Here is a 25849-nt window from a genome sequence, read left to right as displayed (position 1 = left end):
GTGAATAAAGAGTAGAATAGAAACTTAACCAAAAGTAAAAGTGGAAAATAAAATGCACAATGGAAATTAAAAGAGTAGGGAAGAAGGAAACAAACACAAAAGAGTTTTTATACTGGTTCGGCAACAACCCATGCCTACATCCAGTCCCCAAGCGACTTGCGGTCCTTGAGATTTCTTTCAACCTTGTTAAAATCCTTTTACAAGCAAAGATCCACAAGGGATGTACCCTCCCTTGTTCTCTTTGAACCTAGTGGATATACCCTCCACTAGAACTGATCCACAAGAGATATACCCTCTCTTGTTCTCAGTCAAACCCAAGTAGATGTACCCTCTACTTGTACCACAAAGGATGTACCCTCCAATGTGTTAAGACATAGATCTCAGGCGATTAAACCTTTGAAACTTTGTGAATGGGGATACAAAAGAATTCTCAGGTGGTTAGTCCTTTGAAATCTTTTGTATAAGGGAAAGGGAAGAATCAAAAGAATTCTCAGACTGTGTCGTTTTGAATTCTTTGACAAGGGAGAAGGGACACACAAAAGAATTCAGGCGGTTAGTCCTTTGTTCTTTTGGAAAAGGGAGAAAAGAGACACAAAAAGAATTCAGGCGATTAGTCCTTGGCAAAGGGAAAAGAGATGAAATGAATGAATAGCACAAGTTTTCAAGGTTTATAAAACCAGAAAACTCTTGGAAAGCTTTTGGCACAAAGAAGAAGAAGTTCAAAGAGATTCAAAGATTGGATAGATAAAATGATTAGATAAAATGCAAAACAAATCCTTGCTTTTATAGACTCTTCATGTCTGGTCAAGAGAACCATTTTGAAGAGTTATGACTTTTAGAAAAACTTAAAACCAATTTGAAAAAGTCAAAAAACATTTGAAGAGTTACATCTTATGATTTATTCAGAAACAATCACTGGTAATCGATTACCAAAACAGTGTAATCGATTACAAAAATCTTTTTTGTAAAAGAATGTGACTCTTCACATTTGAATTTGAATTTCATCGTTCAAGCACACTGGTAATCGATTACCAAAACATTTTAATCGATTACAGCTTTTTGAAATCAATTGGAACGTTGTAAATTCAGTTGAAAGCTTTTTTAAAACCATTTTGCTTATTGGTAATCGATTACAATAATCTGGTAATCGATTACGAGAGAGTAAAAACTCTTTGGTAAACATGTTTTGAGAAAAATCCATGTGCTACTCAATTTTTGAAAAAACTTTTTCATACTTATCTTGATTAAGTCTTCTCTTGATTCTTGAATCTTGAGTCTTGAATCTTGATCTTGATTCTTGGAAGCTTGAACCTTGAATCTTGATTCTTGATTCTTTGAATCAAATTTCCTCTTGAACCTTGAAGTGTTCTTGATCAATCTTGAACATCTTGAACTCATTCTTTGATTATCATGAATTGACCTTTGAGCTTTTTGTCATCACCTTTTTTATCATCAAAACATCTTTGAATCAATCTTGATTCATCATGAAGCTTTGTTTCTACATATCCCTCTGAAGGCGAGGGCGTGCAGCCCTCTGAAGGCGAGGGCGTGCAGTCCTCTACAGGCGAAGACGTGCAGTCCTCTAAAGGCGAGGACGTGTAGTCCTTTGAAGTCGAGGGCGTGGAACCTTCTAAAGGCGAGGGCGTGTAGCCCTCTGTAGGCGAGGACGTGCAGTCCTCTGAAGGCGAGGACATGTAGTCCTCTAAAGGTGAGGACATGATGTCCTCTGAAGGCGAGGACGTGTAGTCCTCTGAAGGTGAGGATGTGTAGCCCTCTGAAGGTAATGACGTGTTGTCCTCTGAAGGCGAGGACGTGTAGTCCTCTGAAGGCGAGGACGTGTAGTCCTCTAAAGGCGAGGACGTGTAGTCCTCTGAAGGCGAGGACGTGTAGTCCTCTGAAGGCAAGGGCATGTAGCCCTCTAAAGGCAAGGGCATGTAGCCCTCTGAAGATGAGGATGTGCAGTCCTTTGAAGGTAAGGGCGTGAAGTCCTCTGAAGTCGAGGGCGTGCAACCCTCTGAAGGCGAGGACGTGTAGCCCTCTGAAGGCGAGGACGTGTAGTCCTTTGAAGGTGAGTGCGTACAGCCCTCTGAAGGTGAGTACGTCCAGCCGCATTGACCTCCATTATCTTCTTCATGCTCATCATGGCCTCCATCATTGTGACCATCTGTTCTTTCATGGCCTCCATGTCGGCCTTCATCCGCTCTTGCACCTTATTTACTTCAGCCATTACTCCAGCTCTAGCATGCGTTCGGTAAGGGTGTCGTAAAGTGTGTTCTTCCCTTATGATAACAATGATTAAAGTTTGGTTTTCAGGGAAAGAATGCAATGAGCAATGCAACCAATGAAAAGCATGGATGTATGCGAATGATGCATTGTTTGAGCTTTATCGTGACTTTCTTTGTTTTGCAGAGGAAAATGCAAGGATCATGCATGACCGAACATGAAAAAGGTGTGCAAAAACATGTTAGATGCATATGCATGGTGAAGAAATGACTTATGCAAAATGCAATGCATGAAATGATAAGTGACAAATGTAGGAAGATATGTCCATTACGATGCCATGAAGAAATGCTTATGCGATGCATAATATGAATGCATTTATGGACACGAGAGCCCGAAAAATCATCTCTTTTTACTTGCGCATTTGGGGGCGCAATGCCCCATATGTGCAGTTAAGAAGGTGATATGGACCTTCCGACTTCCCGTGACAAAAGACGAGACCAACATACAACGCATGCGTGACGACATGATGCAGACGCGCAAAAGCACAACACGGGGATGTACACAGTATGACAATATCCATAAATAATCATACAACAAAGACATACATGACATTTAGGTTATATGCATGGCAGTGTTTAAAAGGCACGCAGGGTGTCGGCTTCGTGTCCCTATTTTACGGACCTAAACGGGAGGAACTAAAAGGCTTTTAGTGATAATTCTCAAGGTGGTCATATCTCTCTTGATGGTTTCTAGAGGTATCATCCCCTTTGAAAAACATATTGCGGCTATAGGGACTACCAGTGACAATATGTTATCAAAGAGAGAAACTCTAGATGAGGGTTCACTGTTATCAAGCAAGTCGGAGACCCAGCATGATCACAAATTCACCTGCACTCCTTATGTTCCCATGGACCCAGGTATAGGGCCCTTTTTCAACTCACCGTGTGTGCAAAAAGTTGTTGGTGTTCATGTGCATCAAATGAATAAATATCTATCTCATGCATACATTAAAAAGCACACTAAAAGCATCAAAGAGTTATATACAAGAACGTAAGAGAAATAAAGGCAAACAAACAAAGTCATGGTAAGGAATGCACATAGATCAAAATGTCCTAACTCTCTTAAAATAGTCCCAGTGGAGTCACCAACTGTCGCAACCTACCCTTTGGCAGGAGGGCGACGGGAGGCACATAGGTGCGTCTTCCAAGGAAGGAAGGCGCGCGGAGTCTCCACCAACGTTTATTCGAGGAAAACGTCGGAAAAACCAAAACGTGTGGTCTACAAACTTTAATTGTGAAAGGTTCGGGAGTTGTTTTTACGCACGGGGAATGTATTAGCACCCAACGCGTCTGTCACAAGGGACGACAGCCTTTACTCGAGTATGCAAAACATGACATCAAAATTATGTATTTTTCCCTTTTTTATGTTTTTGTGGTTTTCTATGGGACTTTTTGTATTTTTTATCTTTTTGTGGTCGACAAGGGTGTTTCCCTTGCTCCTACGTATTCCTCAATTGCGATGAGGAAATCAAACCTACGTAGTTTTTTAGAACTAAACATTGGTTAAGTTATTTTTATCTTTTTTTGCATGATATATTTTAACCGAACAAAAGGTCATTTAAGGCATTGGACCATTAAACAATCTTTTGATTATGAAAGGAGAGAAACGTTAAGGCGTTGGACTATTAACGATCTCTTGTTTTTGAAAGGAGAGAAACGTTAAGGCGTTGGACCATTAATGATTTCTTGGTTTTGAAAGGAGAGAAACGTTAAGGCGTTGGACCATTAACAATCTCTTGGTTTTTGAAAGTAGAGAAACATTAAGGCGTTGGACCATTAACGATCTCTTGGTTGTGAAAGAAGAGAAAGGTTAAGGCATTGGACCATTAACGATCTCTTGGTTTGTTTGAAAAGGGGTGGTCGACAAAAATGGGACTTTTGCTCCTATGTATCCTCGATTTGTGGTGAGGAACTCAGACCTACGTAGTTCTTGCAAAAGCGGTAAAGTTACCTATTGATTTTATGCTTTTGAACGGTCCATGTTAACCGATAAAAGCAAAGAGGATCGTTTAAGGCGTTGGACCTTAAAACGGTTTTTAGTGATTTTTGCGGACAAAGCTTGATTTATGAATTGATTTTAGTCTTAGCTTCACTTTGGTTATTAGTCAATTCATTCAAGGAAACTTTCAAAGAAAAAATGTCCGATTAATTTTTTTGATTATTTTATTATTATTTTTTTCCAAGATATTTTGATTATTTTATTATTATTTTTCTTTTTATGGTTTAACCAGGGTTACAGTGTGAACAATCGGTTAGATTTTGCTTTAACAGTGATTAAACGAGATTACAACGCAAATGCTCGGTTGAAAACTTTTTAAAACGAAAGAAAAGAAAACCGAAAGTGAACGAACTAAAGATGAAAGCCAACAAAACAAGAAATGGTCATCAAAGAATCCATCAATTTATTATTAAAACAAATTAATCACGCCTCCTATTAAAGACTAGCATTTATTATTCAAATAAATTAACATGTCTTTAACGGATTGCTTGATTGTCCCGAATTACAATGCATTGCTTAGTTGAACACGCATTTTTGAAGAGGCAATGAACCATAACTATAGTTAAGCTCTATATCAAGGGTTAGTTTCATAATTAGTCTAAAGAACTAAAACTTATGAAAATATCTCAGGATCTCATTGAAGAACCAAAGACCTTAATTACAGTGGTCATAAGCTGTTAAAACTAATGGTCCATCATAAAACCACATCTGATCACAAAAAAAATATTAAACCATATCTTTAAATAGTCATCAAAGAATCCATTAATCTACTATTCAAACAAATTAATCACACCTCCTATTAAAGAATCATATTTATTATTCAAATAAATTAACATGTCTTTAACGCATTGCTTGATTGTCCCGAACTACAATGCATTGCTTAGTTGAACACGTATTTTGGAAGGTGCAATGAACCTTAAGCATAGTTAAGCTTTATACTAAGGGTTATTCTCATAATTGGTCTAAAGAATTAAAACTAATGGAAAAATCTCAGGAACCCATTGAAGAATTAAAGACCCTAATCACAATGGTCATAAATGATTAAAACTAATGCTCCACTGTAAAATCACATCTTTAAATGGTCATCAATGAATATATCAATATATTATTCACACAAATTAATCACACCTCCTATAAAAGACTAGCATTTATTATTCAAATAAATTAACATGTCTTTAACGCATTGCTTGATTGTCCCAAATTACAATGTATTGCTTAGTTGAACACGTATTTTTTATCTACTATTCAAACAAATTAATCACACCTATTAAATACTCACATTTATTATTCAAATAAATTAACATGTTTTTAATACATTGCTCGGTTGAACACGTATTTTGCAAGGGGAAATGAACCTTTAGTGTAGTTAAGCTTTATATTAAGGGTTCGTCTCATAATTGGTCTAAATAACTAAAATTTACACAAATATCTCAAAATCCCATTGAAGATTCAAAGACCCTAATTATGGTCGCCATTAACGGTTGAAACTAATGGTCCACTATAAAACCATATCTTTAAATGGTCCTCGAATAATCCATCAATTTATTATTCAAATAAATTAGTAACGCCTCCTATTAAAGACTCACATTTATTGTTCAAATAAATTATCATGTCTTTAACGCATTGTTTGACAATCCCAAACTAAAAGAGTAGATTACAATAATATCCCCTAAGATTTCTTGAAATTACACATAGTACTCCTAAGTTTTTACACCTACACTAAACCCCGATCCTTGTTTGAAGAACAATATATTGACACCTGTTACAAATTATATTAACCCCCCTTAATTGTTTGCAAAATATTATACCATGTATCCTATAAGAGAGGTTGTTGTATTGGTAAAGAAAGAGAGGTTTATGTGTAATTTCAAGAAACCTTAGGGGGTATTGTTGTAATTTAGTCACACTAAAATGCATTGTTTAGATGAACACCTATTTGGAAAGGGACAATGAATTTTAATTGTAACTATTCTCCATATTAAGGATTAGTCTCATAGTTGGTCTAAGGAACTAACACTTATCAAAATATCTCAGAATCTCATTGAAAAACCAAAATCCTAATTACAGTCCTTACAAAAGCATACTTGTATATTATTTACCAATAAAGTCCTTACATCTATAAGATTTAAATCTTCATTATTTATGTAAGATAAGATTTTTACCCATCAGATTAACTTTTGTTTGCTTTCTTATCTATCAATATTAGGAGTGATAATAATCTTAGATTAATGTTTTCCACCAATAAGAAATTCATGTCTCCTCAAACATACATTAATGCTTTTGTAAGAGAGAGCGAGAGAAATTACCAAGGTAATTGGATTTACCCAGTGGAAGACAAGGATGAAGAATTAAGAGTTGCATAAGAGGGGATATCGGGGATAAAACAGAGAAGCGGAAAAAGTGTATGAAATTGAAACTGCTATATGAGAGAGAGAAATTAAAAGAGTTCATTCAATACTTCTTGTTTGTTTCCTCTTCAGCACTTGTTTATATGTTCAATCACCCACCACCGTCAACGATCACACCTTTCAAGCAAGAAATTCCCATATTTCCAAAATGGAATTTCAGAAGCATCATGAGGAAGCTGAGCTTGGGCTGCCCACAGCAGTAGCAGCAACGAACTATGAAGAGTTTGGAATGCCACTGAATCACGACGAACAAGAGCCAGTGGTGGAAGTGATACCAATGGCGGTGCCAATGGCGGTTCCAGTGGCACCACCCACCAACATTGTGGCCCAAAACAGTGGCAAGGGAAAGTACCAAGAATGCCTCAAGAACCACGCTGTCTCAATCGGCAAACACATTATCGACGGATGCATCGAGTTCCTGCCGGGGGGTGAGGAGGGCACCCTGGAAGCGCTAAAATGCGTTGTGTGCAACTGCCACCGAAACTTCCATCGTAAGGAGACCCACGACACCTACTCAGTGCCCTTCCACCACCACCACCCACCGCTGCCACCCCCAGTGCCATTTGCAGCTTACTATCATACCCCGCCGGGGTACCCACACATGACGGGGCACCAACGTGCCATGCTGGCACACCCGTCCTTGTCAGGAGGAGGTGGGCCCCAGCCCCCCTTGGAAGACCTGGAGGACTCAGACCCTACGAGTGGTGCCACCACTCATGATGGGTCTGGGTCGAGCAGCAAAAAACGCTTCAGGACCAAATTTACCCAGCATCAGAAAGACAAGATGTTGGTCTTCGCTGAGAAACTCGGGTGGAGGATGCAAAAGAATGATGACAGCGTCGTGCAAGAGTTTTGCTCCGAAATCGGTGTTCAACGTCATGTGCTAAAGGTGTGGATGCATAATAACAAGCACACCTTAGGTAAGAAGCCCTAGAGGCTAGAAGGAAAAAATAAATCCACCCCTTTTCCCTCTTTCTCTTTCTCTCTCTCTCTCTCGCTATAAATATATATGCTTCTTTGTTTTTAGTTACCATAACAATAATAACAGCCATCATTCCAAGCTAGAAGCTCAACGTTGAAGCCTGGGAGATTGCGTTGCTGAATGTCTAATAAGTCTGCTCATGCTAGCTGGTCAAGACATTAGTTCTTAGGGTTTTTTTTCTCTTTAGGCTCACCTTGTTTAATTTTAATTTCTTAGGACATGGGAGAAGGGTGGGGGTATTTTCGGTAATCCATTTGGTTATGTTGGTTCGTATAATGTTTGAGGATCCATGATTCTAATTCCAACAACATTGTTGTTGGTGAACTGGTTTACTTGGTTCTGAATATCAATCAACAGTGTTTGTTTTTCTTAGTGCATATTTTGTTACTTTGAAAAAAAAAAGGAATGTGCATCAAAGATTAATTCAATTGTCGACACAAAAGACCAAATTTGCGGGGATACTGGGGTTTCACTAGTGACCCAAAAATTCTAATTATGGTTATTACAAAAAAAAAGTGTGTGATGGTCGATGGAACCTGTTTTTGGAACATTATTGCATTAACGAGGGAATAGGGATTAGTTTTATTCTAATTTGAGCGCGTGAATAGTGACGATGACAAAGGTAATTGAATTATTTTTGTTTTTGTTTGTTGATTTTGAAACTTTCATATGGTCCATATCCTAAGATCACATGAGAGCCAACAACTCTAATTACGATCATTATAATAAAAAAATGTGTTATGGTTGGTGGAACCATTTTTGGAACATTGTTGCGTTGATGAGGGAATAGGTATCAGTTTCATTTTAGTTTGCGTGCATGAATGATAGTGGTGACGAAAGGTAATTGGATCATTTCTATTTTTGTTTATTGATTCTGAAACTCTCATATGGTCTCTTATATACTAAGATGGTTGTTGGGAGGAGAAACTTTCTACCATCAATCTCTTCCGACTTGCATTTTTCAGGCGAAAAGATCTAAAATGGGTAATTTGTTTCTAAATAAATTTTAAATAAATACCCAAAAACACCTAAAAACAAATAAGTCGTAGTATATTTCACGACTTCTCAGTTCAAAGTCGTAATTCATTTTACAACTTTTTTCTTTTCTATTGAAGTCGTAAAAAAAATTACGACTTCTTATTTTTTTTAAATGGAATTTTGAAGTCATAAATTATTTAAATAAAATTATTTTTTTAAATGGGATTTTGAAGTCATAAATTATTTTAAAAATATTAACTAAAATAAAATATTAATTTAAATAAAATTATTAGACGAATTTAAAGTTATAAATAATTTTATTTAAATTAATATTTTTATATTGTTTTATTTATAGAAAAATATAAAAAAATATATTAAATAAAATAATATATAAAATATAAAATCAATAAATAAAACTAGAAATAAAAATATTATTTTGAATAAAATTATTTATTATTTTAAAGTCACAAATTTAATTTTATTATAAGCAAACATTAGGATGTTCATTTTACAAAATTGACTAATAACCAAAGTGAAACTAAGGCTAAAATCAATTCATAAATCAAACTTTTGTCATTACCTAAAAAGCCATTTTTTAAGGTCCAACGCCTTAAAATGGTCTTTTCCGCTTTTATTAGTTAAACATAAGATTTCTAAAAAAGGCCTAAAGTCAACATGTATCTTTATTATCTCTTTTCAAAAATAACAAGAGATCATTGATGGTCCAATGCCTTAATGTTTTCTCTCTTTTCAAAAAGAAACGAAAGATTGTTTAATGGTTCAACGCCTTAAATGACCTTTCATTCAATCAAAATATATCTTGCAAAGAAGGATAAAACCAACTTAACCAACGCTTAGTTCTCAAAGAACTACGTAGGTCTGATTTCCTTATTACAATTGAGGAATACGTAGGAGCAAGGGAAACACCCTCGTCGACCACAAAAAGATAAAAATTATAAAAGGCATGAAAAGACATAAAGACATAAAAGGGAACGTAAAACAAATTGAAGTCATGTTTGCACATTTGATTAAAGGTTGCCGTCCCTTGTGACGGACGTGTGGGGTGCTAATACCTTCCCCGTATGTAAATACAACTCCCGAAATTTTCACTTAAAGTTCGTAGACCACGTCTTTTCTGGTTTTTCCGACGTTTTCCTCAAATAAACATTGGTGGCGACTCCGCGCGTATTCCTTTCTTGGAAGACTCTTTCAGCGAGTCCCGTGTCGCCCTCCCGCCGAAGGGTAGGTTGCGACAATGATAGATCAAGTTTGAAATATTTTTCTTTTGTTGCTTCTTTCTTCTCATTACATATGGACTTTTTATTTGATATACGTTCCAATTTTTAGATGATGTTTTTTAGTCTTACTTTTGCTTCTTATATCATAAAAACAAATTCTACTTAAAATTGTTGAAATTTTTTTTGCTTATGAGGTGTTTAACAAAATGCCTCACCCAAATTCCATTACGATTTCTAGCAAGTCTTAGGTTACAAAAGCAACAATGACCATTAATTGACAAACCAAAAAAATTGCAAGCTCTCGTACACCATCTAAGCATATGGATATTGTTGAACACCATTGATGAAATGTTGAAATTTTTTTTGCTTATGAGGTGTTTGACAAAATGTCTCACCCAAATTCCCTTAGGATTTCTAGCAGAATCAAGTCATGATGGTTTTAGTGTCAAATTTCCTTTTTATGAAGGATGCAACAAATGTTGCTATTGTCACTAACTATGAGTTTCTATTTATGTGGGTTAGGTGTCAAGGAATCAAGGTTAGAGAAATTGGATGAAATTCAAGTGAAAGCTATCAATACTTCTAATGGGAAGAATTTGTGGTCTTGGCCGGAAGACGCTGACATCTCCGGGAAGGGTGCAGATGACCACATTGGTCTCTGTGTGTCAACAGGTTCGCTTGCCTATAGTTGACAGAAGGTGCGGATAACCATAAGGTGTGTTTGCATGCTACCGGACCCTTGAGTCACGATAGCAGAATTGAGACTTTTTTGCGGTCTCGGCCAAAAGACGCTGACCTCTCTAGGAAGGGTACAGATGACCACATTGGTCTCTACGTGTCAATGGGCTCGCTTGCCTCTGGTTGACAAAAGGTGCGGATAACCATAAGGTGTGTCTGCGTGCTACTGGACCCTTGGGTCACAATAGCAGAATTGAGACTTTTTTGTGGTCTCGGGCAGAAGACGCTGAACTCTCCGGGAAGGGTGCAAATGACCAAATTGGCCTCTACGTGTCAACAGGCTCGCTTGCCTCTGGTTGAAAAAAGGTGCGGATAACCATAAGGTGTGTCCACGTGCTACCGGATCCTTGGGTCACGATAGCAGAAATGAGACTTTTTTGCGGTCTCGGTCGAAAGATGCTGACATCTCCGGGAAGGGTGCAGATGACCACATTGGTCTCTGTTGGATCAAGTGGCCTCGAAATAATTAAGAAGGGGGGGTTGAATTAATTATTAATGAACCTTTACTTATTAAAAATATTTCCTTCTTAATGTTACTAAATTCAATTAGGCTTTTACTATAATGTTAAGAAAGTAAAGAACAGAAATAGAAACTTAACCAAAAGTAAAAGCGATAATTAAAGTGCACAACGAAAATTAAAGAGTGGTGGGAAGAAGAAGACAAACACAAGAATTTTATACTGGTTCGGCAACAACCCGTGCCTACATCCAGTCCCCAAGCGACCTGCGGTCCTTGAGATTTCTTTCAACCTTGTAAAATCCTTTACAAGCAAAGATCCACAAGGGATGTACCTTCCCTTGTTCTCTTTGAACAACCAAGTGGATGTACCCTCCACTTGAACTGATCCACAAGAGATGTACCATCTCTTGTTCTCAGTTACAACAACCCAAGTAGATGTACCCTCTCTTGTTCTTAGTTACAACAACCCAAGTAGATGTACCCTCTACTTGTACCACAAAGGGTGTACCCTCCAATGTGTTAAGACAAAGTTCTCAGGCGGTTAGTCCTTTTAAACTTTGTGAAGGGGAAACAAAAGATATCTCAGGAGGTTAGTCCTTTGAAATATTTTGTTTAAGGGAAAGGGAAGAATCAAAAGAATTCTCAGACTATGTCGTTTTGAATTCTTTGAAAAGGGAGAAGGGAGACACAAAAGAATTCAGGCGGTTAGTCCTTCGTTCTTTTGTAAAAGGGAGAACAGAGACACAAAAAGAATTCAGGCGGTTAGTCCTTGTCGAATTCTTTTTGGCAAAGGGAGAAGAGAATGAAAAGATATAGCACACTTTTATTTTCTGTGAAAGAACAAGGTTTGGAAACCAGAAAACTCAGAAAGCTTTTGGCAAAGGAAGAAGAAGAAGAAGAAGAAGTTCAAAAAGATGTTCAAAGAGATTCAAAGGATGTAAAAGTATATATATAAAGTTATTGAAATTCAAGTCAAGGTCTTGCTTTTATAGACTCCTCATGTCTGGTCAAGAAAAACCATTGGAAGAGTTATAACCTTGAGAAAAACCTGAAAACCATTGGAAAAGTTACATCTCTTGATTTTTATTCAAAACTTGTCACTGGTAATCGATTACCAAAACCATGTAATCAATTACACAAATAATTTTATGAAAAGATGTGACTCTTCACAATTGAATTTGAATTTCAACGTTCAGATACACTGGTAATCGATTACCAATATATTGTAATCGATTACACCATTTAAAAAACAATTAGAACGTTGCAAATTCAGTTAAAAGCTTTTGAAATCAAACTTTTCCACTAGTAATCGATTACAGGAAACTGGAAGTCGATTACCAGAGAGTAAAACTCTGGTAACTTAGAAAATTTTGAGAAAAACTCTTTTGAAAAACAAAACTGTGCTATGTTTGTTTTTTGAAAAATCTTTTCAATACTTCCCATGTGAGGTCTTCTTGATTTCTTCTCTTTAATCTTGAAATCAAACTTCTCTTGATTCTTGAATCTTCTTGATTCTTCTCTTGAAATTTATCTTGATCTTGAACTTGTTGACTCAATCTTAAAATCATTCTTTTGAGCTTTTTGTCATCATCTTTGTTATCATCAAAACTACTTGAATCAACTTGATTCATCATCATGAAGCTTGCTTCTACAGTCTCTGCGTGTCAACGGGCTCACATGCCTCTGGTTGACAAAAGGTGCGGATAACCATAAGGTGTGTCCGCGTGCTACCGGACCCTTGGGTCACGATAGCAAAAATGATACTTTTTTGCGGTCTCGGCCGGTTGACGCTGACATCTTCGGGAAGGGTGCAGATGACCACATTGGTCTCTGCGTGTCAACGGGCTCGCTTGCCTCTAGTTGACAAAAGGTACGGATAACCATAAGGTGTGTCCGTGTACTACCGAACCCTTGGGTCACGATAGCAGAAATGAGACTTTTTTGCGGTATCGGCCGGAAGACGCTGACATCTCCGGGAAAGGTGCAGAAGACCACATTGGTCTCTACGTGTCAACAGGCTTGCTTGCCTCTGGTTGACAAAAGGTGTGGATAATCATAAGGTGTGACCGCGTTCTACCGGACCCTTGGATCACGATAGCAGAAATGATGCTTTTTTGCGGTCTCGGCCGGAAGACACTGACATCTCCGAGAAGGGTGCAGATGACCACATTGGTCTATGTGTGCCAACGGGCTCGCTTACCTCTGGTTGACAAAAGGTGTGGATAACCATATGGTGTGTCTGCATGCTACCAGACCCTTGGGTCACGATAGCAGAAATGAGACTTTTTTGCGGTCTTTGCTGGAAGACGTTGACATCTTTGGGAAGGGTGCAGATGACCACATTGGTCTCTGCGTGTCAACAGGCTCGCTTGCCTCTGGTTGAGAAAAGGTGCAGATAACCATAAGGTGTGTCCGCATGCTACCGAACCCTTGTGTCACGATAGCAGAATTGAGACTTTTTTGCATTCTCGGCCGGAAGACGCTCACATCTTCGGGAAGGGTGCAGATGACCACATTGGTCTCTACGTGTCAACGGGCTCGCTTGCCTCTGGTTGACAAAAGGTTCGGATAACCATAAGGCGTCTCTGCATTCTACCAGACTCGCGGGTCACGATAGGAGGATGGGGTGGTCGACAAAAGCGGGGCTTTTGCTCCTTCGTATCCTCAATTTTTGATGAGGAACTTAGACCTACGTAGTTCTTGATTTTGTGAGACTAAAATAGTCTTAGTGTTTTTTCACTGAAATGCGAACATGCTTTAGTAAAGAACAAAACCTCCAACTGATTAGGGCAACATATAATTTTTGGAGAAAAACAATGTGTGTATTGGGGAAGGAGAGTATGCTGATAAAATTTTCTCATAACCACAAATGAGATTTTGGACGTTAGCGTTTCGTTTCTAAACGACCATTTAGAGGAAACACTGGGTCCAACTGAGAATAAAGAAAAAAACTACTCAAAGTGTATCAATCTCACACATGAAAGTGTTTTATCCTAATTCCGAACCATAGATATGTCATGATTTGACTTTGCAACTCATTTCCTATCATATCAGAGATAACATGCGTGATCATGGATCAATAGGACTTTTTTAGGAATGGTGTTTATGGTGGGAAATTTGGCTATGAGTGTTTTGGCCTTTTCCTTTTATGTTTTTGTTTAGTGTGGGGCGAAAAAGTTTCCGGCGCACAAGATTTTGGTTGGTAATCAAAGGGAGACGACCACTTCCAGTCGTGGTTTTCTTTCTTTTCTTACTTGCTCGTGACAACTCTGTATGTTTGTTCACATACTGTCTGGTCCGAAGACCTTTCTGTATAATTCCTTTTTGTTTTCTTCCGATCTTTGATCGGGAACTTTATTTTTCTTTTGTTTTCTTCTGATCTTTGATTGTGAACTTTCTTTTTTTCTCTTCTTTTGTTTTCTTCCGATCTTTGATCGGGAACTTTCTTTTTCTTCTTTTTTTTAGTTTTTTCCGAGGGCGAGGATGGACATTCTCACCCTGGGTCAAGGTTTATGGTGAGTTGGGATTTTGGCTCAAGGCTTGTAGAACGGTTGGACATGATATATGTCAGGGCGTTGGTTTGGCCAGCGGTTCAGGGATAAAGGAATGTCTCACACTATTTACATGACACACATGCAACAATGATGATTTGGTAATTTTATGCAAAACTGGTCATGCATGCACCCATGTGGACACTCAAGCATCAAGTTTTTATGGTCATGTGACACTAGGGCTCAAGATTCATTTTCCCTATTTAAGTCAACCCAGTGTTTTCAAAACATGTTCTTTTATCAATTCATGCATTCATCCGAGTCCATTTTGGGCGTTCGGGAAAATTTTCACAGCATTCACCCTTCAGGTGTATACACATTTTTTTCACCAAAAACTGGTGTTATGATCAGTGAATCTTTTTTCAAAGAAAAACTGGAAGTTATTTCTTTTCAAAAGCGTACTGGCTTTTCAGCCGAAAGATATATTTTTTGTTCTTGTTTGTTTTTGTTTTTTCTCTTTCTCTTTTTTTTTCAAAAGATTAAAAACAGCTTGTAACCTGGGCACGGTTGATGCCCGAGATCACATCTTTTTGAAAAAGGTGTGTGAATGAAAGTGCACAAGACCTACACATTTTTTGTGTTTCGAACAAATCATCGTAAAGTTAGTACGACCATATGCCCAAAGCGATAAATTACTCACAATGCGACAAATAACTCCATGTTCAGTTTAATCACAATGGACATAATAACTGGAAGCAGATAATGTCAAATCACAAGGGAAATAAGAAAATAATTGAAAGCAATAATGAAGGATAAATCACAAGTTTGGTGATTCCAGTCGTATGGCTCAGCCTCCTCCAAGGAAATCCGGAAATTCATCATCCCTTAGCTGCCTTTGTCTCTGTCTGAGGAATGACCATCCCTCAATGGCCTCGAAATGCTAATGATGTTCCACGCTTTGGAATCAGTGTTTGTCGAAGCCTGTGTCGGATTGCGGGGCCGCATTGGAACCCTCTTCAATGGTGCCCTTCCTGGACCTTGTCGCGGGGAGCTTCTTCGTAGCCAATTCTAGGTTGCCTCCTAGTAGCGCTTCTTTAACGTCTCCTACTGGTCGGCCACGTGTCGTAGGCAACACTCCAGCCTTTGTAGATGAGCTGAGGTGGACCCTGAAGGTGGTGGCGGTGCGTCTGTTGCCCCCTGCTGGTCGTCCCCAGGCTGCTGTGGTGCCTCACCCTATGCCTGCCTGGGGGCACAAAACTTCTCGATGAAAGCCCGGTTAATGAGGGCCTAGTGATCAGAGCCAGGAACCCTAGGGCCCTGTTGGACTTCTCTGAGTCCAAGGGACCCCTCGTAGGGGGCGCAAACCCTACAAATAGTAGATGTCATTAGAAATCAGTTGAGCCACATGCATACTTCCTATGTCGTGACGGCACAGACCAACTGATACTTCCACAGGGGGAGATCGACATTGTGGTCGTTGGGCAGAATGTTGCTAAGTAGCAATGTCATCCATATCTGTGTAAGAATGGTCATGTTAGTGAGCATGATTCGCACTCGTCTCTTTGCAGCGGCCTGGGCGAAATTCTACCCCAATATGCAGAGTAGCAGCACGATAGCCTCCTCCTCTGGTTGTGCTCGCATAGTTGGCCCTTCTCCAATATCAGGGTGTGGCCCAGGAACTGATAAAAGAAAACTACTAGCCCCTCACCCAGGAGCGCAAGCCTCGATTAAGAATTAAAAGTGAAGGACCTTGAGTTCTCTAAAGGCGCAGATGTGGAGCCCTCTGAAAGTGAGGACGTGCAACCCTCTGAAGGCGAGGACGTGTAGTACTCTGAAGGCGTGGACGTGTACTGCTCTAAAGATAAGGGCGTGCAGCCCTATGAAGGTGAGGGCGTGTAACCTTCTGAAGGTTAGGGCGTCTAGCCCACTGAAGGCGAGGACGTGTAGTCCTCTAAAGGCGATGACATGTAGTCCTCAGAAGGTGAGGACATGTAGTCCTCAGAAGGAGAGGGCGTGTAGTCCTCTGAAGGTGAGGACGTGTGGTCCTCTAAAGGTGTGGGTGTGTCACCCTCTGAAGGCGAGGACGTGTAGTCCTATGAAGGCGAGGACGTGTAGTCCTCTGAAGGCAAGGACGTGCATTCCTCTGAAGGCAAGGACGTGTAGTCCACTGAAGGCGAGGACGTGTAGTCCTCTAAAGGTGAGGGCGTGTAGTCCTCTGAAGGTGAGGACGTGTAGTCCTCCCAAGGTGAGGACATGCAGTCCTCCCAAGGCGAGGACGTGTAGTCCTCTGAAGGCGAGGACGTGTAGTCCTCTGAAGGCGAGGACATGGAGCCCTCTGAAGGCAAGGACTTGTAGTCCTCTGAAGGTAAGGACCTGTAGCCCTCTAAAGGCGAGGACGTGTAGTCCTCTGAAGGCGCAATCCTCTAAAAGCGAGGGTGTGTAGCCCTCCGAAGGCGAGGGCCGGCAGACCTCTGAAGGTCAGGACATGTATCCCTTTGAAGGAAAGGGCGTGCAGCCCTCTGAAGGCGAGGACGTGTAGTCCTTTGAAGTCAAGGGCGTGGAGCCTTCTGAAGGCGAGGGCGTGTAGCCCTCTGTAGGTGAGGACGTGCAGTCTGAAGGCGAGGACATGTAGTCCTCTGAAGGCGAGGACGTGTAGTCCTCTGAAGGCGAGGGCGTGTAGCCCTCTGAAGGCGAGGGTGTGTAGCCCTCTGAAGGTGAGGACGTGCAGTCCTCTAAAGTCGAGGGCGTGCAATCCTCAGAAGGCAAAAACGTGTAGCCCTCTGAAGGCGAGGACGCGTAGTCCTTTTTAGGTGAGTGCGTACAGCCCTCTGAAGGTGAGTACGTGCAGCCGCATTGACCTCCATTATCTTCTTCATGCTCATCATGGCCTCCATCATTGTGACCATTTGTTCTTTCATGGCCTCCATGTCGGCCTTCATCAGCTCTTACACCTCATTTACTTCAGCCATTACTCCAGCTCTAGCATGTGTTCAGTAAGGGTGTCGTAAAGTGTGTTCTTCCCTTATGATAACAATGATTAAAGTTTGGTTTTCAGGGAAAGAATGCAATGAGCAATGCAACCAATGAAAAGCACGGATGTATGCGAATGATGCATTGTTTGAGCTTTATCGTGACTTTCTTTGTTTTGCAGAGGAAAATGCAAGGATCATGCATGAGCGAACATGACAAAGGTGTGCAAAAACATGTTAATGGTGAAGAAATGACTTATGCAAAATGCAATGCATGAAATGATAAGTGACAAATGTAGGAACGGTATGTCCATTACGATGCCATGAAGAGATGCTTATGCGATGCATGATATGAATGCATTTATGGACACGAGAGCTCGGAAAATCATCTCTTCTTACTTGCGCATTTGGGGGCGCAGTGCCCCATATGTGCAGTTAAAAAGGTGATATGTACCTTACAGCTTCCCGTGACAAAAGACGAGACCAACATACAATGCATGCGTGACGACATGATGCAGACGCGCAAAAGCACAACACGGGGATGTACACAGTATGGCAATATCCATAAATAATCATACAGCAAAGACATACATGACATTTAGGTTATATGCATGGCAGTGTTTAAAAGGCACACAACGTGATGGCTTCGTGCCCCTATTTTAGGGACCTAAACGGGAGGAACTAAAAGGCTTTTAATGATAATTCTCATGGTGGTCATATCTCTCTTGATGGTTTCTAGAGGTATCATCCCCTTTGAAAAACATATTGCGGCAGCAGGGACTACCAGCAACAATATGTTATCAAAGAGAAAAACTCTAGATGAGGGTTCACTGTTATCAAGCAAGTCGGAGACCAAGCATGATCACAAATTCACCTCCACTCCTTATGTTCCCATGGACCTGGGTATAGGGCCCCTTTTCAACTCACCGTGTGTGCAAAAAGTTGTTGGTGTTCATGTGCATCAAATGAATAAATATCTATCTCATGCATACATTAAAAAGCATACTAAAAGCATCAAAGAGTTATATACAAAAACGTAAGAGAAATAAAGGGAAACAAACAAAAGAAAAGTCATGGTAAGGAATGCACATAGATCAAAATGTCCTAACTCTCTTAAAACAGTCCCCAGTGGAGTCGCCAACTGTCGCAACCTACCCTTTGGCAGGAGGGCGACGGGAGGCACACGGGTGCGTCTTCCAAGGAAGGAAGGCGCGCGGAGTCGCCACCAACGTTTATTCGAGGAAAACGTCAGAAAAAGCAAAACGTGTGATCTACGAACTTTAATTGTGAAAGGTTCGGGAGTTGTTTTTACGCACGGCGAAGGTATTAGCACCCAACGCATCCGTCACAAGGGACGACAGCCTTTAATCAAGTGTGCAAAACATGACTTCAAAATTATGTATTTTACCTTTTTTATGTTTTTGTGGTTTTCTTTGGGGCTTTTTGTATTTTTTACCTTTTTGTGGTCGACAAGGGTATTTCCTTTGCTCCTACGTATTCCTCAATTGCGATGAGGAAATCAGACCTACGTAGTTCTTTATAACTAAACATTGGTTAAGTTGTTTTTATCTTTTTTCGCAAGATATATTTTCACCGAACAAAAGGTCATTTAAGGCATTGGACCATTAAACGATCTTTTGATTTTGAAAGGAGAGAAACGTTAAGGCATTGGACCATTAACGGTCTCTTGTTTTTGAAAGGAGAGAAACGTTAAGGCGTTGGACCATTAACGATCTCTTGGTTTTTGAAAGTAGAGAAATGTTAAGGCGTTGGACCATTAATGATCTCTTGGTTTGTTTGAAAAGGGGTGGTCGACAAAAGCAGGGCTTCTGCTCCTACGTATCCTCGATTTGTGGTGAGAAACTCAGACCTACGTAGTTCTTGCAAAAGCGGTAAAGTTACGTGTTGATTTTATGCTTTTGAAAGGTCCATGTTAACCGATAAAAACAAAGAGGATCGTTTAAGGCGTTGGACCTTAAAACGGTTTTTAGTGATTTTTGCGGACAAAGCTTGATTTATGAGTTGATTTTAGTCTTAGCTTCACTTTGGTTATTAGTGAATTCATTCAAGGAAACTTTCAAAGAAAAAATGTCCGATTAATTTTTTGATAATTTTATTATTATTTTTTCCAAGATATTTTGATTATTTTATTATTATTTTGCTTTTTTTGGTTTAACCGAGGTTACAGTGTGAACGATCGGTTAGATTTTGCTTTAACAGTGATTAAACGAGATTACAACGCAAATGCTCAGTTGAAATTCATTTTATCATTTATTAGGTGAGATAACGACTTAAACGATCGGTCAAAACTCTTTAAAAACGAAAGAAAAGAAAACCGAAAGTGAACGAAATAAAGATGAAAGCCAACAAAACAAGAAATGAATTGAAAGCCTCGAATTCAAAAACTTATTGGTTGAAGAACGAAGAAATGAATTGAAATCCTCTAGATGGGCCCAGATTTAAAAATTGTTATCTACACCTCCTTTTTACTAAATACACCTCTCTTTTGAGTTCTTTTATCGATTTCTTTTCGAAATGTTGCGGAACTTTACGGAATACGCAAAGATACATGTTTTCCTTCTAAAACGTCACGAAACTCTACGGATTACGCAACAATGCTTGTTTTTTATTTCTGGAATGTTGCGAAACTTTACGGATTATGCAACAATGCTTGTTTTGACTTCCAGAATGTTGTGAAACTTTATGGATTGAGCAAAAATGCTTGTTTTGAGTGTTCCAAAGGGAGCAAACAAGGTTTGAAAGTCGACCGCAAGTACCCCTGGACGAAATTAGGGTATGACAGTTGTCATCATCAAAAAGGGGGAGAATGTGAATGTATATCATGCAGGTTTTGATGATGCCAAAGTATTACCTAAAGATGGTTGTCATCATCAAAAAAGGAGAGAATGTGAATGAATATCTTGCGGGTTTTGATGATGCCAAAAAGGTTACTTTATGAGTATGGATTGAATCAAGTCAAAAGAACAACATCAAGTAAATCTAAGATAAGAACATAGTAAGTTTGTTTAAAGAATCTCAATTTGATTGCTTTAGTTTGGACTCAACATCTTTAGTATCAAACACTCTTTTATCAAAAGCTAAATTAGTTCAAAAAGATATTTTTGAACTAGTAATCAATTACCAGATTGTGTAATCGATTTGTAACATACCAATTTTCGTAAACTAGATTAAAAAGGATAAATAAATAAATAGAGTAAACCTAGCTATAAATAGCGCTAGGTCAGTTTTCACACCGATGGTGCCTCTTCTTTCCCTCATTTTCGTTTTTTTCTCCTTCTCCTCTCAAAACCCTTTCTTTTTCCCGCAGCCCACCAAACCTGTCTCAGAAAAACGACGATCTCGGACTCGTTCACCATTGGATCGTTGTGAAATTTTAGCACCACGTTCGCAACCCAATTCCGAGCATTCTTACTGTTGGGAATTTCGATATCATGTCTGAGCTAAGAGAAATACCCCTCGCATTGTAGCCTTTCCTTTCCCGCAGAAACCCAGAGCTGTCTTGGTAAAACTACGATCCCGGTTTCGTTAACCGTTGGATTGTCGTGAAATTGGGATATGTTGTTCAAAATTCAATTACGCACGCTTTTACCGTTGGGATTTGCGAGATAATGTTCTTGGAGGGAGAAAAATGAATCGCATGAAGATAGTCCAAAAGGAGGCTTTAATCCCTTCTCCGTTTCTCTAACGTTTGGTATTCTACCGGAGCAGTCGGAGGAAAAACTGGAGAAATTTTAGGGAACCGCTAGAGATGACGCTATCGCTATGGGAAGACACGTGAATCCGCTTAGAGGTAAGGGATGAGTTATTCACAATTGGAGATTAGTGAGAACATGTGTAGGGATCCTTAGATATATCATTTGGAATGAGTTTTGGGGTGTTTTTGCAATTTTTATTTTATCCTTTTAATTATTACAGTGAATTATATATGTTTGATGAATCAGTTGATGTCCCAATGAGAAATTGCTATGAAATTGATGTGTTCTTGTGTTGAGTGTGAACCCCTTAGAAAAATTAAGCAAATTATATTTTAAATAATATTATTCAATGACTTATTTTATACAAATTATTATCTTGTTCTAATTTTTCTATGACGATGATCAACATGTTATGTGTATATAATTATTGTAATACTAGAATAATAAATTAAAGAAAATTATAAGGTTAATGTCTAGTGGTAATTTCTTTTGATGTAATATTAAATTAATTGTTATAGAAATCCTTTGATTAAAAACAATGTAGTTTAATTTACTATATACATATACATATATATGTTTTGTATCATGCAAATATTATTATTGTGTGATGTGTATGAGTTATAAGGTGTAATAAGTTATTATAATGATATTATAATATTATAGTGAAGATTGAGTAGTACAAAGTTGAATGTTTCAATTTGCGAGATACATGTAAAAATGAGATGATTGATGTGATATTATGAGATGTTAAATTGTGGGCATGATATTTGATTGTGAATAAGTGTGTGTGTTTGACACTTGATGTGACAATAATTATATTGTGAGCTATGAATTATACAATAACCCGACCAGTGTTATCTTGAGAAAAACGTTGATGTGCAGTGTTTAAGAAAAAATGTAGGTTTCCTATTCAGGAACCAGTGTTAAATTGTAGCACAATGTGTTAAACGTGTTTGAAACACGAGTGTGAGGTCGGGGTATTGTATAATTCATGAGCAGTGCTTATAAATGAAATATGTGATGGTGGATTGTGACATTATGAGATGTGAAATTGTGAATGAGTTTTGGTTGTGAATAAATGTGTGATTAATTCTTGATGTGACATTATTTGTGTTGTAAGCTGTGAATTGTACAATAACCCGACCAGTGTTATCTTGAGAAAAGTGTAAATGCGCAGTGTTAAAGAGAAAGTGTAGGTTTCCTATTTAGGAACCAGTGTTAAAGAGAAAGTGTAGGTTCCTATTTAGGAACCAGTGTTAAATTGTAGCGCAATATGTTGTACGTTTTTAAGACACGAGTGTGAGGTCGTGTGTATTGTATAATTCACTAGCAGTGTCTGTGTGCTAAAATGATTTTAGGGGTTGGACCTGAATCAGGAGGGAGAAGCCCTGACAGACTCTTCGGAGTGTAGGCCTTGGGGGTCATCGGGTTTGAGTGCTCTTTTAAGTCTATGCTGATCCCATATGGTTGGAGCATTCTCGCAAAACATCGTGACCCTGACTGGTCTCCCTATGATTTTACTTAGTGAGAGTGACCTGGCAAACCCATTGTGTGGTGTGTCTTGTTATGTACTCCTAAGCGCCCCAGGGTGGTTTTTCACTGACATGGTACCACATTGCATGTAGGCTTGAGTCTTAGCATAATTTTCTCATGCGCTTGCTAATTGTTTATTATGAAATTGAGGTGTTATTATGTCTTGATCAGAGCGTGTGATTCTTGTGTAATGTGATTGATGATTGAAAAGTGTGATTGATGGATGAAAAGTGAATTTTGAATGACAAAGTGGTGGAATTACGTGAATTACATGTAAGTAAGTTTTATTTGGTTTATATGATATGTATATCTAGTTGTCTTGTTTTTCTATTAGTTAGGAATGTGATAACTCACTCCCAGTTTGTTGTTTGTGTTTGGATCCTGTGATGATCTTGAACTTTGTGTTCGGGGGAGCAGATGACTAGGTGAACTGCTTTAAGGAATATTGTGCTGAAGGATGTCGGGACACAACGCTCTGATAAGATGTGACATTGGGATATAAGTTTTTATGTTAATTTTATGATGTTAGTCTATTTTATTTCACCTCACTGATTTAACAAAATATTTTTGTAAATTTGACGGCCTTATTTTGAGCCGAATATATTTTTAATGAGTTTATTTGGTAATTGAAATGAATGTGAACCATTTACCCACTTGATTTTTGTTTACCAATATATTTTATTTATTTATATATATGTCGGGGTAGAGGGTGTCACAATTACCAGAGAGTTTTTGAAAATATTTTTGACTAATGACACAAAGCTGGTTGAATTTTGATATGTGTAATTGATTACCAGTGAAGAGATAAAAAAAATTGAAAAATTATGACTCTTCAGAAATATAACTATGTAATCGATTACCATAATCCTGTAATTGATTACCAATGAAAAATCTTCAGAAAATCTTTTTGAAAAGACTCATCTTTTCAAACCATTTTGAAAAGGCACAATGGGCCTATATATATGTGTGTCTCACTTTGAAAAGTACAAGAGAGAGATTTTAAAAGAGAACTTAGTTGTCAAATGCTCTCTAAACAACTATTGGCCAAACACTTGCAAATCAATTGAGTATTCTTCTAAGATCTTCGATTTGTATTACCATCTCTAAAAGAGAGAAATTTTCTGTAAATTCTAAAAACATTATTGTGATCAAGAGATTGTTCGTTTCTTGACTTATGAGAATCCTGAACACAAGAGAGAAGAATCCCAAGATGTGTTCAGAAGTTGTAAAGAGTTTACAAAGATAGTGGAAAATCTCAAGTGGGTTGCTTAAGGACTGGACGTAGGCACGGGGAGTGGCCAAACCAGGATAAATCGACTTTGCAATTCTCTATTCCCTTATCTCAGTTATTTTATTGCAGTTTACATTGTCTTGCGCATTTAAAAGAAAATTATTAAATTGATTGTTTCTTCTTCTTCTTCTGCATTTTGAGTTTATCATGTATCATTTAAAAAAGGGTTAAAATTTGTTAGCGGGGAAATTTTAAAACTTAATTAATTCACCCCCTCTTAAGTTATTGAGGTCACTTGTCCAACAAAAAGTAATAGTCTAGAATAAATCAAATCTTCAACTACTCCCTTAATAATCTGCCCATTTATTATATTAAATGAATTAATCACACCTCCTAATAAAGACTCGCATTTATTATTCAATTAAATTAACATGTCTTTAATGCATTGCTTAGTTGAACACATAGTTTTGAAGGGGCATTGAACCTTAAGTGTAGTTAAGCTTTATACTAAGGGTTAGTCTCATAATTGGTCTAAAGAATTAAAACTAATGGAAAAATCTGAGGAACTCATTGAAGAATCAAAAGACCCTAATTACAATGATCATAAACGATTAAAACTAATGATCCACCGTAAAATCACATCTTTAAATGGTCATTAAAGACTAGCATTTATTATTAAAACAAATTAATCACGCCTCCTATTAAAGACTAGCATTTATTATTCAAATAAATTAACATGTCTTTAACACATTGCTTGATTGTCCCGAATTACAATGCATTGCTTAGTTGAACACACATTTTTGAAGGGGCAATGAACCATAACTATAGTTAAGCTCTATATCAAGGGTTAGTTTCATAATTAGTCTAAAGAACTAAAACTTGTGAAAATATCTCAGGATCTCATTGAAGAACCAAAGACCTTAATTACAGTGGTCATAAGCTGTTAAAACTAATGGTCCATCATAAAACCACATCTGATCACAAAAAAATATCAAACCATATCTTTAAATGGTCATCAAAGAATCCCTCAATCTACTATTCAAACAAATTAATCACACCTCCTATTAAAGACTCACATTTATTATTCAAATAAATTAACATGTCTTTAACGCATTACTTGATTGTCCCGAACTACAATGCATTGCTTAGTTGAACACGTATTTTGGAAGGTGCAATGAACCTTAAGCATAGTTAAGCTTTATACTAAGGGTTATTCTCATAATTGGTCTAAAGAATTAAAACTAATGGAAAAATCTCAGGAACCCATTGAAGAATTAAAGACCCTAATCACAATGGTCATAAACGATTAAAACTAATGATCCACCGTAAAATCACATCTTTAAATGTCATCAATGAATATATCAATATATTATTCACACAAATTAATCACACCTCTTATTAAAGACTAGCATTTATTATTCAAATAAATTAACATGTCTTTAACGCATTGCTTGATTGTCCCAAATTACAATGTATTGCTTAGTTGAACACGTATTTTTGACAGGGCAATGAACCTTAACTATAGTTAACCTCTATATCAAGGGTTAGTTTCATAATTTGTCTAAAGAACTAAAACTTATGAAAATATCTTAGGATCTCATTGAAAAATCAAAGACCCTAATTATAGTGGTCATAAGCGGTGAAAACCAATGATTCATCATAAAACCACATCTAATCACAAAAAAAAATCATCAAACCATATCTTTAAATGGTCATCAAAGAATTTTTCGATCTACCATTTAAACAAATTAATCACACCTCCTATTAAATACTCACATTTATTATTCAAATAAATTAACATGTTTTTAATACATTACTCGGTTG

General features: G+C 38.0%; 1 protein-coding gene across 1 annotated transcript; it reads left to right on the top strand.

The window, feature by feature from the left end:
* Positions 1 to 6699: 6699 nt before the first annotated feature.
* Positions 6700 to 8043, top strand: LOC114420884 (zinc-finger homeodomain protein 2-like). The gene has a single exon (XM_028386596.1). It carries the CDS (start codon positions 6838 to 6840, stop codon positions 7621 to 7623), a length of 786 nt encoding a protein of 261 aa, XP_028242397.1. The 5' UTR covers positions 6700 to 6837; the 3' UTR covers positions 7624 to 8043.
* The last annotated feature ends 17806 nt before the right edge of the window (positions 8044 to 25849 follow it).

The sequence above is a fragment of the Glycine soja genome, chromosome 8 (assembly GCF_004193775.1).
Source record: "Glycine soja cultivar W05 chromosome 8, ASM419377v2, whole genome shotgun sequence".
Taxonomy (NCBI): Eukaryota; Viridiplantae; Streptophyta; class Magnoliopsida; order Fabales; family Fabaceae; genus Glycine; species Glycine soja.
This window is presented reverse-complemented; position numbering and strand designations above follow the sequence as displayed.